At 37.5% G+C, this 19,376-nt stretch overlaps 1 protein-coding gene across 2 annotated transcripts; it reads right to left on the reverse strand.

The window, feature by feature from the left end:
* Positions 1-174: 174 nt before the first annotated feature.
* Positions 175-19,340, reverse strand: FIRRM (FIGNL1 interacting regulator of recombination and mitosis). Of its 2 annotated transcripts, none has more exons than XM_075038465.1 (24): positions 19,169-19,340; positions 18,572-18,611; positions 17,760-17,848; positions 16,418-16,522; positions 15,735-15,875; positions 14,547-14,709; positions 14,099-14,183; positions 13,438-13,576; positions 12,780-12,860; positions 11,645-11,673; positions 9,813-9,961; positions 8,802-8,910; positions 8,093-8,279; positions 6,984-7,066; positions 6,553-6,604; positions 6,127-6,216; positions 5,272-5,457; positions 4,471-4,593; positions 3,458-3,553; positions 2,904-3,017; positions 2,467-2,571; positions 2,082-2,162; positions 1,195-1,308; positions 175-880 (listed from the first exon to the last, which is right to left on the reverse strand). In XM_075038465.1, the coding sequence occupies exons 1-24, from the start codon at positions 19,265-19,267 to the stop codon at positions 695-697; spliced, it is 2,646 nt and encodes an 881-aa protein (XP_074894566.1). In that variant the 5' UTR covers positions 19,268-19,340; the 3' UTR covers positions 175-694. The 2 variants fall into 2 exon arrangements, with proteins under 2 accessions (XP_074894566.1, XP_074894565.1); XM_075038464.1 differs by having other exon boundaries at positions 11,645-11,709.
* Between the last annotated feature and the right edge of the window lie 36 nt (positions 19,341-19,376).

Genomic DNA, 19,376 nt, shown 5'->3' on the forward strand with positions numbered 1-19,376 from the left:
CTTTTAATTTTTAGTTAAGAGATGATTTTAAGATGAATGTACAGTTTACCCAACTTATTTATTTCTGTTTATATAATTCTGTCAGTGGAAAGCATAAGAGGTGCTAGGAACCGTGCAGTGAAGGACCACTGAATGCAAACTGCTTAAGCACTGCATTCTTTCTGCTCTTAACTGTGACCAGTAAAGATTATTTTTAAAAGATATGCATGGAGTGGAACCAGCAGCAGAGGTACATTCAGAGAACAGTATAGAGCCTTAAACTGTTATTTTTGAGTGTATTTTAAAAATAAGATAAAAATGCCTACTCTGGTCACCTGTACGTGACAGGAACAAAGGTAACTGTTACTTCTACAACAGATTCAAACATCTTAGTAGTCAAAATACAAATATCATGAAATGTTTATCACCATGCAGTAGCTTAGAAGAGCAAGCTATACATTTGCAATATACATAAGGACAGTTCATGCACAACAGTGTCCATTAAAATAGCAGTCCTTCCACCCAATTATTATGAAAGACGGGCCAACATCTCACACCTTAGTTCATTTTGGCACATTAACTGAGACCCAGCAGTACCGTAGAGCATCCTCTGTGTCACAGTTTTTTCTTCTCCAGCAATCATGGTACAAAGGCATCTCTTCCCTCAGAACAGGCAGCTGAGCTGTTTTATTGTCTCTAAAACCTGCTGAGCACCTTACCGTACACTGTCTCTGAGGACAGCTATAGCTGTATGTAGAGCCTCCAGTTTCACTGCAAGCCAAGCAGGGGGTGACCCTTTCCGGAGCAGCAGCTTCACAGCCTCCACTGCCCCCTCCATCGTGCCTACTGCTGACTTATACTGCTCCTCAGAGGGTGGGTGACATGCTCTTTTTGCCAGAGGCTGCAGATTTAAGTAAACATGAGACATCATTTATAATACTCTACATAAATGATCAGTCTTCATCCACATGCAAGAAAACCCCTGATGGAGAAGAGCTGCAAAAGACTCCCTTGCCTTGTGCGAGTTCTTGCTGGCTGGCAGGCAGTACAGAGCATTCAGGTATAGTATTAAGGGGCAGGAGTGCACACAACCTTTTTTTCTTATAACATGGGAGGACAGCAAGACCATCTTGAGCCTCTTTCTTTAGATACTTCCCAGAACTGACAGAAATCAACAATAGAGCCCAGATAGATAGTTTAAAGCAGTGCACATACCTCTCCTGTTGACTCCAGTTCTCCATCCATTTTCATAAGCTGTGCACTGCAGGTAATCTTTTCTTGCTTCATGCGTTCTGTTCGTGCTTCTGTTGTCTCTTCTACTTGCCTCGTCTAGGGAGAAAGCCACAGGAGAGGTAATTAAACCAAGGCAGCATTACCAACCTTCATAGGCTCAATTTATATGCCAGAACAAAGGGGAGGGTGGAGAGATCTTGATGTGCTGTTCAAAATGAATCTAATTTCTCACACACTCTTCTGAGCAAGAGATTGAAGTTATCTACAACTTCGGTGTAGCATGACTGACTATCAGTTCTTTTGCTAATTATCTGCTTGTCAAAAACTGCTCGTCCAGATAGCCCTGCATTAGGTTACAGCATGATAAACACCCCCCCTTTCCCCTTGTCTATGTTCTGCATGCATAGCCATCTGCTCTTAGAAAAATTTTTCTAACATAGAAAAAGGACTAAGGCGTTTCATACATATCCATTTAGCTTTCAGAAACTGATCCAAGAGAAACGGGAAAGGAAATCACACAAACCAAATGATGAAATCCCTGTCTTTTAATAGGTAACTTCTCTGCTTAGAACAATAAGTGTGCCATTTAACCATTTATTTTGTCCAAGGGGGGAAAAGCAAAGCATTTAAATCAAAGTTGGGAAGTACTCTAAGAGCAGCATGCATAGGAATGGCAGTTGTTAATTCTGCTGATTAAAGCAAGTAGAAAAGTTCAACCAGATCCCAGTTAACAGAACAATTTATTTTAAATTTACTTATTTAATCGCCATACAGATAATGCAGGTGTCAACATAGACTGCGTACTGCTTATAATGGATGTGTACAACATCAACTAAGAAAGCAGTAAAATGGTTCAATAACATACATACCTTAGCCAGAAAACTAACAACTTTGTTCTTAGTTTCTTCAGAATTAAGGCACTGAGGAACAACATCTTCATGGCTTGTTTCCTGTCAAAATTGTTGAGTAATAATTGTTTAGTACATTCATATTAACAAAGGAATAAACAAAGTAAAAAAATGTTTCTGTGACAGTCCCTTCTCTGTTGCAACCAATGCTTAATCTTCCTTCACTTCCAGCTCCTGACATAACTTACAACTCATTAGCCCTCATTACTTTTGATGTGCAATAGCATCTGTAATACTAAGATCCAAATCAGTCAGTGAAGAGCAGCAAACATTTAAGACAGAAGAATTTCTGTACAATGTAAGTTAACAGTGCCAAATACTGCATCCAGAGTTCTGCTATGCTTACCTCTGCAAAATGTGTGAATGCCTCCAACGCATGCTGATGAATCAGCCAGGTCTGGTCAGCTAGCAGCGAAGCAAACAAACACGACAACTGGGGTACAACTTGCCTCTGAAAGAGGAACAAATATCTATCAGTTCCACAGAGTTAGTTGTGCATATCTTACCATCATGATTTATTATTAAATAATTGCTCTAAGGTCAAGGGACAGGTTTGTGAAATGAGAAGCAACAAGCAAATGAATAAACCAAGCATCTTGCATGCACTCAGCATGTGTCAATGAAAAATAAAACTGCCATAGACCATTAATAATTCTCCAAGATGATTATGCCATGGCATTCCTGTATGTATTTAATGAACTTGATCCTTTATATTTAAATAAATAGCATATCTTTTCATCAAAAGACTGAAGACTATTTCACTAAGGCCACAATTATATTTACCTGTACTTCTTGTGGTATAAACACCTTTCCCATAGAAGAGAGAAAATCCACCATTGCTAGACGAACATGATCTGGGGGATCCAATTGGAAAAGGGAAGACTGCAGTGCAAATACCTGCAGAAAACAAACCCCAGCAAAGCTACATCAAAGAGTTTGCAGGTGAAAACTGTTTCTGTCTCACCTTTAAATCTGAGGACATTGATTTTAGAAAACTGGACTGAAAACAAAAGGAAGCATGCAACACCTTGAATAAAACTGGCTAGGAGAAAGCTGCAGTGTGCATTTTAGAAAGAAATGCACATGCTCTATAGCATATCCATGTATCTCAATTACCTTACACAGTAATGGGATTCTCAAAAGCATTGTTAACCGAAGTGCCATATACTTGGTTTAAAGACCAGGAAAGTAATAAAGGAAGAAATAAAATTAGGAACCTGCATGTGTTAAGAGAAGGCCAGACCATGAAATAACTCATTGGTGATTCAGTAAATCACAGAGAACTTGGTTTTCATGAAGTAAATTATTCATAAGAAGGTTTTATTTTGTTTTTTTACCTGAGTAATCAGTTGAGCATCTAATGCTTGGATAAAAAATTCCAAAAGGTAAAGCAATAAACACAGTGTCTGCTGGAGACATGGCTCATCTGAGACCTTCAACAAATCAGAAGATAGTAGTAACAAGATTTAGCTTATGGAATAACTACTTAAGAAAGAATTTAAAGCTACAGTAGCGTTCCAAAATTCTTAGCCTAACTTCACACACGTAAACTAACACATCATAAGCAGCAGAAGAAAGTATTAAAATAGTCATATCAATATTTCTAGGTAGTCATATTTTACAAGACCCTTTACTTTGATTTTTATTAATATTTCTTATCCCTCATCTCCTCCTTCTACTCACTAAAATAAGCAGCTAAAGGTTATCTGAACTATTTCTTTGCACTTCCCAGTTGCCAAATGTCTTCAGACAATGGCTGAGGTTGGAAGAGAGCTCTGAAGGGACACATTGTTGGCTCTTCTTCACCCCCACTCTCAAACTTCCTTTTTTAATCTGGAGTAAGAACCATGACAATCCTTTTCCTTTACTGCAACTGCAGACATGAACAGCTATACAGTCGCAAGGGAATTGCCTTACCCCCTTGTTCTCAAATATGGGAGGAAGATTACTGGCTCATTGGGTTTTCATGTGCTAAGCTATGTGCGAATTAAATCACCATGAGTTTTGTTCACATGCTAATGAACATTTAAAATAGGCCAAATTTGTAACTGGTATGAATCAAAATGAGGTATTTCAGACTTCTCCTTAAGCAAGTCTGAATCTGAAACTGAGTAAAAGATGGAGTAACAAGCAGCCATATATGTAACATTCAGGAAAATTCAAACTCCACAGAGCACGTGCCTGCCTAATTACATAAACCAGCTGACAGCAGATGGGCAGCACAGTTACACTGTGCTTTACAGAAACGGTCCAATAGAGGTAAAACAGCTTAGTAACAAACACATGATGAAACAGCACTACCCTCTCAAAGACATGCTGCTTTCACTATTGCAGCCGCAAATTCCCTTACCTGCTTAGCCTGGAGAAAAGCCCAGAACTGACCAAGCACTCCCAAGACGGATGCCTGAAGTTCTGCCTCCAGAGCATCACCAGCAAAATTGCAGGCAACCAGCAGGACAGAAAGGGCAGTATTCTAGTAGGAAAAAATGTCTAAGTAAAACCAAAGAAACCTACACGTAAAACAAACCAAAACCCCAGGCTCGTATTAAACATCTAAAATGATACAAGATGGCAAGAAGCCCAGCGTGCTTTGTCAGCTGTACAGTACAGCTAATCCACCAGGCCACTGGCCAATAAAGCTTCCAAAGCAAGGAAACCATCCGTTACTTCTGTGAGTTTCACACGCTGCTGTAGTCATTAGCTGCATTGGCAGGTGAAAGCTGGCAGCAGATCCTTCATGTGGAAGCCTCTGTTTTCTCACACTCCTTCGCCAAAGAGACCAGTGAGCATCTTTCAGATTTGATGCCGCATAAAAACACCCAGAACTTTAAAACTTAAAAGTAATTGTATGACATAGTATATATCAGAAATTCTAAAGAAAAATACATCTGCTCACCCAGAGAGCAAACAACCACCAGAATAACTTGTAAACACAAGACCCCCACTGTCACCCTCGGAGTAGAGGGTCCTATGGTGCTGTGTACTAGAAGAAAACATTAAACTGAGAGTTCTTGCTCATGCATATGCCAATTAGGCATGGAAAAAATCTGTGCAACGCACAGAATAGAATTGAGGTGACAGCAACAGAATCCTTATAGCTTGGAAATCCAGAGTTCACACGTTTTTACAAAGAGAACAAAATCTCCTTTACCACAGGTCGGAGCTCTCCCAAAGCACACCTGCTGTTCAGCCATCGCCTGCACTGTGTGAGCCCTGCCACACAGAGCTGACAGGCCACTCGTTTCCTAAGATCAGGATTCAGGGCCTTGAGGGATATGTGCTGCCATACAGCCAAGTTCTCCACCTCTTCTGGATGAAACTTATGAGCAAATTCTATCTGCAAAGAAAAGTTAATAAGAACTAAATAGACCACAAGACAATTTGGTAATCTCTCAGAAAGGTGAGAAACCAAAATGCGCTACTAATTTGCTTTAGAAATATTACATGAAAAAAATTGCGTAAAACCTTTCATTTAAATAAAATCAACTATTTATATAACCTTCTAGAACTGCCACCTCCCTTGTCACATATAGGACATCAGAATGATTAAGCAACTTATTCTTTCAGCTGCTTGAAGCAATGGCCCTAGCAAGTAGAAAAAAGAGCTTTAGCCTCTCTGAGGTATAGAGAGAGGCACTGACAGGGAAGGATAGTTCTCTTTATACATGAGAACACTCATGAATACCAGTTGCAGATGCAATGACAGGACATACAGTTTCAGCAAATCTGGGAGATGTGCCGTTTTCATACTTAATCAAAGGACAGACTTCATTGCCGTTCAGTAAGACCACTCTTGGAAAGGTGTATGTGCCTTTCTTGTTTTAAAGAGCACATCTGCATAAATTAGGATCCACTACAACAAAGTAATAAGAAGTACAATATCAAGTACAGCAAGCGAGCACCCAACATCTTATAATTTCTGAAGAACTGAAAGAGGATATTTCAACACAGGCTACTGATTCAGATCTCTTCTACTAAAGACAAAAGGTGCTGGTGCTATACTTGCCTGATGATCTGGAGCCATCAAGAACAGCATACGCCTCAGCAGAACACCCAAGGCAGAGACCTGGTAACAGTCACTGGGCCAAGACTTTATCTGAATTAGGATAAAAGGGTAATGCATCTAATTAAATCAAGGAAAAAAATCACCACTCAGCAAATGAATTCTATACAGAATGTTCTGAGAATTGCTATGTAGGATCACAGCAGTAACACTTTAAATAAAACAATGCAGGACATGTTGGAAATACTAGGCATATTATATATTTTCACAGTATTGCTTTTGCTAATTAGTAACCCAATTTGAAGAACTAAAATAGTCTCCATTTGGATTTGGAAAAAAATTAAATTCCTGTCTTCAGTCATTTAGAAAGTTTGCCAGTAGAACTAGGATTAAAACTGGTGCCAAATTGCAAACATCACTGGTTCTTACCAAGTGGGCAATCACAACAACATGGTGAGCGCACAGTTCAGCTGTTCCATAGCTGGAATGTGAGAGACAGAAGACTGTGAGTCTGTACTTCATACTCTTTTACAGACTAAATATTACAAATCTTGTCTGAGAGATGGCCATTTCCTTTAACTATTTAAACTTGATATGCACAGACACAACTTACTTGAGAGAACCATTCCAGAAAACAATTATTAAATCATAGAAAAGGTATGTTCCCCTTACTTGCATGAATGTAAAACTGGCTAAACCATTTCTGCTCCTAATTTTTAAAACATGCTCTGTGTCTGAAAAGAATCCAATTCTGGCATAATTTTGTCTTTAAAAAAAATCTCTCTCAAGGAATTATGTACAATAACAGAACTAACTGGATCTGTGAAAATCCTGCTTGACCTGTAATAAAAACATCTTACCGGGCAAGGAAGCACCACGAGTCCATTGCTAGCAGAGACGTGATCATACTAGAACTCAGCACAGCATCCAGCAGGGCATACTCCTAAGGAGAAAATATATATGTAAATTCATGCAGAAACAGACTTCAGGCCTACTATTTTTACTCCACTAATTAACATAAAACCTAATAAGATTTTCAGCTTATCGAATTTAAAATGTTTTAAGAACTCATTTTCATACTCTATATTCAGCTACACCATCAAGCCAGCAGCTAAATGTTTAGTTTTCCATACTTTCAATGTACATGTACATTCATTTCAATGAGATGAGGATGCTTCACTTTTCAAAACATTTCATCATGTGCATTCCTTCTTCGCAAGGCAACTTTTATGAAAAAAAATTATTTTTTTCTAAACTAATGTATTGCAAATTTTCTTGCCAGCTTTATTGGCAGCTTACCAAAAACAGAATAAAACCTTTTCCTCTTCTACGAACACAAATTTTACCTGAATGAGGAATGTAGCATTCAGAAAAAAAAAACCTAAATTAGGGTTGTAATTTTTATGACAGCTCTTAATTTTATAAAGGTTTACATTTAGCTAGAGATTCTTTTGTCTATGTGTGGTAAAAAGTGAAAAGCTTTTCAAACATTATATAACATTAATCAAAGCCCAGAATACTCCTCTGAAGTAGAAAAACTCGCTTATTACCATTTTATGGTATGTTCTTAGCTGGAATCGCAACAATGTAATCTACTCTAAATATTAAATGCCACTTTATTACTTCATAGTATAGACTAACAAAACCAGGTAAATTTAATACAAATTGAATGCTGCATAAAAGAAAGCACTGAACTTTTAGAACAACTTGACCTCCCCCCCTCCCAAAGAGGACAACCACTAAGTTTCTCAGGAACTTGTATACAGCTTTATTTTCCCCTTTCCCACAAGTGACATTTGCTCTATAACTGAACTCCAGCCATGTAACTCTATCACGGCTGCTTTCTACAGAACCACTTCATAGCTAAGCATCTCTTTAGAGCTAGATCATTAGAAAGCACTCATTCTTTTTTAAAGAGCACCTATGCATCACAACAGCTGAAGAGATGATAAGCAAAAAACAATCTTACCAGCTGAGGAAAGTGTGATGGGAGTGTGGAAGCAATGAAGGAGCACAGGTGGACACAGACATAGTGATAAAGGGTGATGGGAACTGCTGGCTGTCCTGTACTGATCACCTCTGGCAAACAAACAGGGAGAGAAAGCTCGCCAGCACATTGCTGGAAACTGAAGAAGAGAGCTGAAAACAAAGACAGGCTGCAAGGGTAAAAGAAAAACAAAGAAGGGGGGAGGAAAAAAAAAGAAAATGAAAAACTGTTGGGTTACAGATATGCAAATCCTGCAAGCAACACCTGTACTACAGAATCTTTGTCTTCGACCAGAAACAACAGCAATAACTTCAGTGCTTTTACACTAGATTTATGTTCCTGACTACCTTCCTCTTTTACAAATACATGTGATTATTAGAGGGTTCAGGCATAAAAATGCAAGATTTTAACCTACTGAAGTATCCACAAATTACATACATATCTCTCTTCTTATCCTGGAAGTACTCTAAATACCATTCCTTTCCTGAAAAAACCAGACATCTCTGGCTCTGTATCCTTCACTCCTGAAGCACTGAACGTCAGATCCTGTTTTTCTCAGCTTAACGATGTAAATCCATAGAGTCTGACAAATTTTACAACTTGGTTGCAAGGGAAACCCCAACTGCTGAGCTGTTTGCCCGTATGGACTGATTGCTGTGGGGAAGAACTACAACAAAAACCTTTTTAGTACCTTTTTCCTGTGTTCCAGAGAGTTTGCACTTCTTCAGGCTGAGAGGACAGCTTGTCCATTATGGTAATCAGGATGAGACACTGGGGCAGCTGCTGCTCAGGAGGGAGACCTGTAGAAGTGTTTTTTTTACATGTGATGCTGGCTGCCCTGGTAAATATCTCATGTGTGTAAACTGGCTTTTAAGCAAGTGACAAACAATGAACAACTGGTGAAACATAAAAGTTCCCAGTCAAAACAATCAAAAATCACTTATAGACACAGCTGGGAAAAAAGGAACATTTCATCATGAACACTGTGTTTGATGTGAAAAATAAATGCAATGACTATATCAGGTAAAATCTAAAATATTCCAGTTCTGAACTGTCACTGCAAGATGCTGCAAAGGAGTTACAATCTGGATGCCTCATGCTTCCAGTCTGCTTGAAAGCCCTGGATGCCTCAAACACTGAAAAAAAAGTTTTCTTCTAAGTGTGTCAGGATAACCACAAGGCCAGAGTACGCATGTGGGAAAGAAGTCAGCCAGCTATCTCAGAATTATGACATGTTGGTCAGGGCAGAAATTAGGGACAGGGGCATGATATAACAAAAAGCTGATAATTTTCCAGTTTGAAGGCATTCTACTTTTCACAGAAAATACTTAATTTGGGAAAAAATAGCTGTCTTTCCCCACCAACAGAATAGCAGAAAAATGTCAGCCTACTTTGAAAGTTTGTAACAAATGTGGATTGAAATTATTGAAAACAGCAGAATTGATAGGATTTCTGTTAATCAGATTAATATTGAAATTATTGCGAGTACTTCAGAAAAGATGCATTCAACAGCAACATGAACTATCTGTTATAGAATTCATCTAAGTTAGCATGCAACTGGCTATATCATAGTACTTACAAACGAATTACAGACAAGCAGTACAGAACATTGCTTGTGGTCCAGAAAGTCAAAACATCAATCCTGATCCCTTAGAGATGCTTACATAGTACTATAGCAGTGGTAGCTGTATTTTAAACCCACCTAACTTTTCACTTAACACTTGCTCCATAAAAGGGCTAAAGGGAAGAAGCTGGTTGATGAGAGGGTCTAGAGTCACAAGAAAAACCCGAGATATTTCATCTCGATGAACTTCTGAGATCTCTGGAGCATAGAGACTGGGAGGAAATTTGCTGAGGGGAGACAAAAAAAAAAGAAGTTAAATATTCTCAGTAGCATTTTCAGTAACATCACTTTTCAAAAGAACTACAAAAAGGTAAATTCATTATTTCCTTGTTATTGTGAAATAAAAGACAGAAAAGGTTCCCCATTTTAGAATATCTATTATAGCCTGAGAATTACAACTCTGCATTCAGCCTTTAAACTAAGCATCACAATCCAATAGTTTACTAAACGTTGAAAGAAAACCTTACAAGTTCAAGGAAAATGCATGTAAAATACACAACATATATAAGAAGAAATATACTGAATCACAAAAAAAGTTAAGCAATGAAAAGCCAAGAAAACACCTGTATACACAATTTGACAGTCATAAATGTGACAGCACTAATTTAACACATGATATTAATAAAAGGGTACCACAATTTCTTTGAAGAGAAAAGACCCCTGGGCAATAAAAGAAAGAAGTGATATAAGAATAAAGCAAAAGAGATCATGAAATGAAAACCACCTACTCTTGCAGCTTATAAAGTGACTGTTAAAACGCTACCTTCCTACACAAAAATCCTGCTCAGTTTTGCTGAGTGAATAAAAGTTTACAACCTTCCACTTGAGAAAGATCTACAAGGTAAGTGAAGTTAGAAGAGGAAACCTGTAAAAAAATATCCACCCGGTCTTGCAGTGAAACATGTAGTGAAGTCATGCACGAATCTCACCACAGAACCTGGTTTCAATTCCAAAAGAATGGCTGAAATCAGCCCTCTATTATAAAGTCCACTTTCACCTATTCTTTCCCCACTATTACAGCAAATGGAACAAAACTTTTGAAAGAAAAATGATAAGCTGCTTGCAGGCTGTTATGCTTTACAAGCATAACATTAAAAAAATGTTTGCTTCCGGGAGAACTAGAGAGTCCTTTTGTGAGATTTCACAAGATTATAAACACAACAGTAAAGCTATGAAAAACTCCAGGATACTCTGTTTCTGATCCTCTCTCCCTTTAGGACAAATGTTTCCATGCTTTGTCTTAAAGTAGAAACAATCTATCAAATGTTGCTGCTGACACCTGCGTTTAGTCTTGGATTTTTTCTTTCACTAGAATTTAAGACAGGAAAAGAAAGAGCATATGGCTGTTTATTTATATAAGAAACAGAAAGGAATTATTAGGGAATGGTAATTCTGAATTGCCTTGACTCTGCACAATTTGAATAACATCATGCTACCGTTTATTTCAAAGTGGAAGGTACACTGCTGCGTTGCTCTGTTTTAACTCTGCCTAACTGCTTCATCGCAAGGTGACCAAAGGGCAAATCGTACCTTCAGGAATTTTGATATTAGGAACAAGAATTTTCAAATGAACTTGCATAAATAGACCCAGTGTCCAAGACAATCAATCTGCGTATTCTACACAAAACTTGTTAAGAAACACTGACATAAGTAATTGGAACAAAGTTAGTGGTTTGTCAGTATCGGACACTCGCAGCACTCATCAAGAATGAAGTTAAGGTAACTAGCATCACACAAAAATGCCCAATTTACTAAAAAAGTATTTTAGATTTCTGTGCATGAAAAAAGAAAGCAACATCTCTGGAACAAGAACTGTATTTTTACATCTCAAAATACCTGTAACTTTAAGAATGCAATATAGAGATGTTATTAAGGTGCTATCAATAATCAATTATTTGTACTTCACTTACCTGTATATCTGAAGAAAGAGCTGATGTAACTGAGAACATGAATCAGAGAAGAAAGAAAGAAATTCCTGCAAAAGCCATTAATGTTGAATGGTACTTTTAATATAAAATACATGATTAAATACACTTTCTTTCTGTTCTGCTATATTGGTGTGTAAAGTACCACACTGCAAAAATTGCTTAAGTTCTAATAATCCACATCACAAAGCAAGTGCAAAGCAAAGAGTAAACAAAGTATTCCTAAGATTAATTACACTACATGTATATATTTTGTATATACAATTCATTTACATTTGTATATGTAAATATACATATGTATATGTATATATATTCAATTACATTTATAGGCTTATTTAAAAAAATTGGTAAGTACAGTTGTAATAGCCATAGAGAGCTGCAAAAATCTGAAGTGGTCTCATATGTGCTGTAAGGCTGTTTCATCCTGTTGCAATGCTATTCATTTTGTGTCAAAAAAAAAAAATCAACAACAATAACAAATCATCTCCCTGCTTTTACCCCATGGGACAGAACAGATGCAGAATGCACTGTTACTGCTGTTCCTAGAGAGCAAAATTTTTTCACATACATTCTTAAAGTGGGTAGATTTACAGCATCTCTTTCAATAATGAGAAAAATAAAACACAGCAACAAAATGAAAGGGCCAGGAAAAGAGCAGGAAGTTAGTGTCAGGGCTAACAACAGTGCGCAGGCATTTCTTCGTATTAATGCCACATCATTTTCAATTGTTGAAACGAGCAACAATTCTGAAAACTTGGCAACTGGTGTCATCTGCTTAATTCTTCCAGATAAAGTTACTATTGCATTGACTCAAGACTGCCTGTAAGGACTGGACCTCTCCTATCAACTCCTCAGTGACACTGCTTGTAACAGCTTATTATTCTTGTTTGGGTTTCAGTTAAGTCACAGCAGTAATCCTGCTTAGGCTTGTGAGTATTTACAGGTGGAAAAACTACAAGAAGGTTATGCATGGATGTTAATTATACCACCCATATGGTATAGTCATAAATTGTTAAGATATTATGCAGTATAAAATTATTCCATTTGCAGACTAGAGGCTTAAATTTAATACTAACGTTCAAGTATTAAAATTAAAAAGAATTCAAGTGTTAAAACCTACCTTGGTGTAGTGTACAAGGGAATTAGCAAAGAACCTGCACAGTTTGACTGTCTTCTGGAACAGCCTGAGGTCAGTGCCCTCCTGTCCAAAAAAAGGAGTTCTAAAACTTAACATACAGAGTAATTACAATAAAAAAGAAAGTTAGATTGCTAACAATGTTCAAAACCTATTTCAAACTTGATTTTCTACAGAGTCTGCAGCTATGGGGGAAAAACTTTAAAAATTTTCAGTATGCCTCAACATTTTTATAGCAATATTCAGAGTTGAAATGTTATCTTTTGATTGAGCTTAGGATATTGTCAGTTTAGGAAATAAAAAGAATTCCCATAGAGTATGGTGGAAACTAATTTTCAGTGCCTCACTGAAACATCCCCAATCTAAACAAAGTTATGGGCCTCATTTTCAGGTGGTTTCAAAAGAAAAGGTATTCTGCCTGCCACATGAATTAAAAAACAAAAACAAAAAACAAACAACAACAAAAAAAACAAAACAAACAAACAACAACAAAAAAACCAAAAACAAACAAAAAAACCAAAAAAAACCAAAACAAAACAAAACAACCAGAAAACCAAACCCCAAACCACTCCAAGCAATAATACAGCACAAAGAATTTATCCTCCTCAAGTTCAACAGCAGCTTTGGGAGCTTTTTAATTCACCTGTATGCCTGACATCTTCATTTGCTCAGCCAGTTGCAAACAGGAGTGAAAAGAAAGAAGAGTGTCCTTGCACAGGCCACTGAGGATGTCACTGTGTTTCAGATGGCACTGCAGCAGAGAATGATGCTTCAGGCTTTGCCTAAAAGCAAATCAGATATTTAATTGTCAGAAGTGATCATGCAATGAGTTAGTACAACTCCAAATAACTAATTCTTCTATTTAGGCTTTTATACAACCCAAAATTTAGCAAGAACAACCCTCTTCATAGCCACAACTGAAACACAGGGGAGAGGCAGGATGAAAGCACAAGACAGCACAACTCAAGCCAAAAACACCTACAAAATTGCAGGTTAGACCTCTTAAGATTATTTATTCAGGCAACAGCATTTCAAATTTTATTCTGCATTGTAATACAAAGTCAAGCTTCTATTACTTTTCATGCACGATTCCTGACTACCTTCACTGACAGTGCCTTTAATACTACTTACTAGCTAAATTTCTAAATTAAATTTCTAAATTTACTTACTAGCTAAATAGCTAAATTGAATTCTCCAATCTCAATTTTATTTGAAACTCTGAACATAAACCTATTAAAACACTGGTTATTTAAAATTACAGTCTGTTTGTATTACAATAAAATCCAAAGAGTTAAATGACATACTTGATTATGAACTTCCATGTATTGGCGTGAAGAGCATGATCCATACTGGAAATGACAGAGCATATCTCCAGCACAGTGTGAATTACTAATGAGGAAATAATAACAGCAACAGCTGAGTTAAATCAGATTCATGAATTCACAGCTATGCTGCTCTCCTAGGAAAACAGCAGCAATCACGAGCACTACAGAATACCACTGCTTGACACTAAATCAGGAAAATGGCTCAGTGCTGCCCCTTTCTTACAAGCCTACACAACATGCCCCATCCCACAGAGAATGCTTCAGGAGAAAAATGGAAATATTTCAAACTTCAGAATGCTGCCTTCTGAAAGGCTGGTCAAGACAGCAGGAACTGAACATGCTCAGAACCCTGTTTTAAAAATTCAGACGACTCTCTATAGAAAAAAAGACTGAGCAAGACTAAAAAAAGTGTTAGATCCACATATACCTGACACCATATCTGTGATATTATCTTCAGTAGAAGCAGAGCCCATGGAAATCATATCGAGTAGTTCCATCAGCTGCTTCTGAAGAGAGTAAGTTTCCTTGAACATAGCTTGTAGGAGGTCAGAAATCAAGTGCAGATGCCCACAGTACACTGATTCACTGTCCTGTAGGAAATGGGGTAGAAGAGGTTTTAAAAAAAAAAAAAAAAAAAAAAAAGATCAGGAATCACAGCCTGATTTTTCACATGCTGAAAATACTGAGAGCATTGTCATACATTTCACTGGAAAAAAGAACAAGGCATAGACATACCTACTTTAAGTGAATACACAGCCAGATCTGTAACTTCTGCTACCAACCCATTTGCTAAATATAAAATGCTGTTCACCTGCAGCATCGTCAACAACTAATGAAGTCTGCCTGGCTCTAGAGAATTTAGTGGGCTTTGGATTAGGCCTCAATGTATGAACCTAAGTTCATATTTCTGAATAAAACAGTACAATGTTAGCAACAAAGGAAACAGCATTCCAAATATTTCCCAAAACTTTCAAATTAAAATTGTTAGATAAAGGTGTGGCACCTGAGTTTGAGTCCTGACATGGAAAACTGATGTAAACATTCCCACAAGAAAGACAAATTGAAAGGTGAAAATGAAGGCCAACCAAAAGCTATTGTGTCCTTATGATAGCCTCCTTTTTTTTTTTTCACTGCTCTAGAGGGAATTACTGTTCCATCTGAAAATCCAGATCTGAAACTGAAACACTTTACTCATCATAACCAACATAAAGACCCTAATCTCAACTTTCAATCCACTTTGGAACTTGCATAGAAATAAGGTAAGTAGCACCATTTTGGTAATCATTTGTAGCTTGAAAATACCGCAGCTATCAGAAGTGCACAGATGTCACAGAGAGCCTACATTCATAAGCAAAATGATGCATTGACACTGATGGAAAACATGGAAATAGCACAGTCTGTGCCTCTCACTACCAGGTCCAATTTGCTGGGCAGACAGCTGAAAAATCATCTTTGTACTTGTGCACTAAGTACATTCTGTAAACTATTTAAAAACTAAATTTAAATTAAAAAAAATATAATTTTACAACATTATTTCAAAATAGGATCTTCTTATAAAATGAGTGTTTCCTAAAAGCCAACCAGTAGAAGAATTTTTCTCCTAACACAAACCTACCTTGCAGTGTGTAAACATGTTCTTTATTACATAAAGAACCGAGGATGGAAGGGTGCGGATACTCTCCAGAGGCACACACTCTTGCAGTGTGCAGATGTATCGTACACAACCAGTCAGCGTTTCCAGCAGTTGCACCATAGTCTTAAAGCAAGAATAAACAAAAACAATCAATGTTTTTCACTCCTGTAATAATTTCAAAAGCATCTTTTCTTAGCTGAATTGCACCTAGATTTTTATGGCATTTAAACTTCACTGCTATTTGCATAAATAAGTAGTTTGTTAAAAGATGAATGAAGCTCCATAAAATAATATCAAGCAATTCCAGAGCTTTTCTCCAATACCATACACTCTTTGAAAGCATCATATTTCTTTTGACTACTGTTCTCAATTAGAAAAAAAATTAAAACTCAGAATTAAGTGACTGTATAAACAGGTGCCAGATTCACTCATTAAATATGGAGAATCACATTCCATTAGCATTAGGAACTTAAGCAGAATTTGACTTTTTTTAAATTATATGATTAGCATCACATGCTAGATCAAATCATTCACAAAATGTTAATTGAACTTCAACTGCAAATGAAGATCAAATTACACCTGGTTAACATGTAGCTGGCAAAATATTCTAAAAACCTCTTAACTGTTCAAGTAAAATGAAAGAATAATGTAAACACAGGACTTGCCTGTAGAAGATTCCTGACAGTGCTGCATAACTCTGTATTCTGGCTGGTTAATCCTTTGGCCTCACTGGATAATTCATACATCAAGTTATCAAATAACTGTAGAGTCTGTCAGAACAAAACAAAACTTAAATATTTTATTTATAAACATACACAGGCAAATAGTAACACCATTCTATATTTGCTTGCTTACTTCCTTGGCATGGAGTAATGGGCTACTGAGATAACTCACAGGAGAAAAACAACACTTTCTAGCATTTGAATCATAAAGCATGACATATCAAGAAGCAAAAACTATCTTATGATTTCCCAAATTATAGACAGAAGCTATAGTAGCTGTTACTTTTTCTAAAATCTGTTAGTAAAACAATCTTCCCGGCTAATTCACTTTAAATATATAACTCATTCTACCAAAGATTTTTACTTGGTTAAAACCACATCATTTTAAAAGGATTTTCATTTTGTCTTTGGAAATGTGGGGGTTTTTGTTGGAGAATGATCATTAACATTTTGAATACATTAAAAAAAAAAGTCTATGACATACAAACAACAATAATTTCTACTTTGGTTGAGGTCCTTGGTTATTTGATGAGTGTTACTGCTGAGACTGCAAAGACATGAGGTGCTTCCAGGCACATGCAGGATACTACATAAACTGGTATGGTACAGTAAACTTTGTTCAGGATATGCCTGTTATGAGGCATTTTTCTTGTAATCTCCAAAATTTGCCACAGGACTTAAAATAAGGGAAATGGAAATCAAGTGGCCATTTCTACTGGCTTCTTAAAATGTAGAAGCTGAGGCCTCAAACTTAAATCAGTAATTTGGCACTGCTTTACTTCAGTTAAAATGCAAGCACTGAAGAATTTTAATACAACTACAGCACAAAATTCTCCATCATTTAATCAAAAAAAGAGAACATACGTTAAGCCGGTATGGTCTAAAAGTTTATTCACAATTTTCACAACATTTGTTAATGATATATGAGTATTGGGTTCTTCAGTTTATTTGTCCTGAGAGGCTACCTCTGTAAAAATTCTCGAACTTAGCCATTTTATAAAAAAGCCCAATCTTCTCAAAAAGAAATAAAAACCAATTCCATTACTGACTATAGAAAGCAGAACATTGTATGTTCCATCCTCTCCTCACTATAAAGAGTGGGAACAATCACAGAAACAATCCAACACAAAACTGTTAAAACTTTTAAAGGGTAAAACTTTAATTTTGAAGTTTTGTATCCAAAACAATAATTACATTGTGTGACCTCAAAAAAGAACCACTGCATTCTAAGCATGTTTTGGCACTGGACTGACTGAAAATCGATACTTAATTGAAGCCGTCATACCTTAGGTAATACTTTTGAGAAAAAAGTTTGTTCCAAATCTGCAAGGCTGATATGGGGCAAAAACATTTCAGTCAGGATCCTCAAAACACCTGGAAAGCAAGACATTTAAACATTACAGAAAAACAAGGTGTGATTATCAGAAATATGTAGCAATGTACCAGATGAAACAAAGAACTGCATCAAGCAGAAATAGATCAGGTATTTGATTTTGAGAGGCAACATAACATTTGCCACATAGGCATTATCTGAAAAATCAAGTAACAATAACAGCTCCAACGTGCATAAACCCATCAATAATAGCACCACACCTGACTACACTTAGTTGAAGGTTGAGCACAATTGTTTGCCCATGGAACTAGAATTTTCCATATTCCAAACTGCAAATAGTTGCACATTTAATGTGCTCATTGACACTAATATGCAACTTAACAGTTAATGTTAGCAAGACACCTCGACAGTTACATATCAGCCTTATTTTCTTATCGCTATCACGTATTACAAGAGTTTTGCCAACTGTAAGATAATGGCCAAAAAGACAATAAAATACAATATGAAAAGCACCCTTCTTTCAAGTACCTAAAAATCAGAAGTAGTGGGAAGGAAAAAGCAGCCTTACATGCATAGCTTCTTTATGGGCTTTTATAAAGCTTATTCAACATGCAATTTGTGTAACGTGCAAAGTCCAGCAGGATTGCTGAAGACTGTGAAAGTCACTAGTTACAGCATAAGTATTTTTAAGTAGTGCAGAATTTATAATGCAATTGCAATACAATGATCCATAGGAGAAGAGGCACTTCTTGGTCACTACTTACGAATATGCTCAGTCCAGTCTTCAGACTCTTGATACATAGAGTAAAAATGTTAAAGAAACTCAAGCTCGTTCTGCCATAAAGTTTATCTTTAACGCATCTGCAGAAACCACAGTGACTTCTCTCACACTCTCCCATGTACACTTCATCCATCACATGAAACTGGCAGGGATGCTCCATAACCAATGCAGGCAGATAAACCTCAGCACCCGCACAATCAGCACAAGCATTTCTACAATGTATTGGGAGAGTAAGTCTTGGAGGTTTTTTTGTCTGGTTGGTTTGTGCGGGGGGGGGGGGGGGGGGGGGGGAGGCTGGGGGGCGTTATCTACAGCGCTAAATGAACCACACGCTATTTTCTACCGTCAATCTTTTATTTCAGTGAAAGGCTGTACTCATTTCCAGTGAAATACCCGGCACCCAGCTTTTCCGTCCTTTGTCAGCCCCTTAGCAAAGGTTGCCCCGCTTCCCCTCCCACGGATTTATTTGCTTGAACAGTGCAATACTGAAGGAGGAACACCCCCCCACACACCCCCCCGCCATTTCGGGGTGCCTCCCCACAGCCACCCAGCAGCCGAACCGCCCTCCCGGGAAGGATATAAGAAGCCGGGGCAGGACGGCGGGCAGTTCCCGGCGGCAGAGGTCCCAGTCCCAACCTCCCAGCTCTTGCAGGAGCAGCTCGGGATCTGTTTGGGACATGGCTCCAGCTCTGCTCACCTCACGGCCGGGCAGCGGCGGGAAAAAGTTACCTCCACTATCCCAGCAGCCTCCGCGCCCCTTTTTCACCGCGGGGCGCGCATGCGCCTAA

This window comes from Buteo buteo, chromosome 10, assembly GCF_964188355.1.
Source record: "Buteo buteo chromosome 10, bButBut1.hap1.1, whole genome shotgun sequence".
NCBI lineage: Eukaryota > Metazoa > Chordata > Aves > Accipitriformes > Accipitridae > Buteo > Buteo buteo.

Excerpts from the sequence above, each read along its gene's own strand:
- FIRRM (XM_075038464.1), bottom strand. The coding sequence starts at position 19,267 with ATGTCCCAAACAGATCCCGAGCTGCTCCTGCAAGAGCTGGGAGGTTGG. Across the intron at positions 6,217-6,552 it reads TTGTTGTGATTGCCCACTTG|ATAAAGTCTTGGCCCAGTGA; the intron begins GTAAGAACCAGT and ends ATCCTAATTCAG. Across the intron at positions 3,554-4,470 it reads CTTTTCTCCAGGCTAAGCAG|GTCTCAGATGAGCCATGTCT; the intron begins GTAAGGGAATTT and ends GATTTGTTGAAG.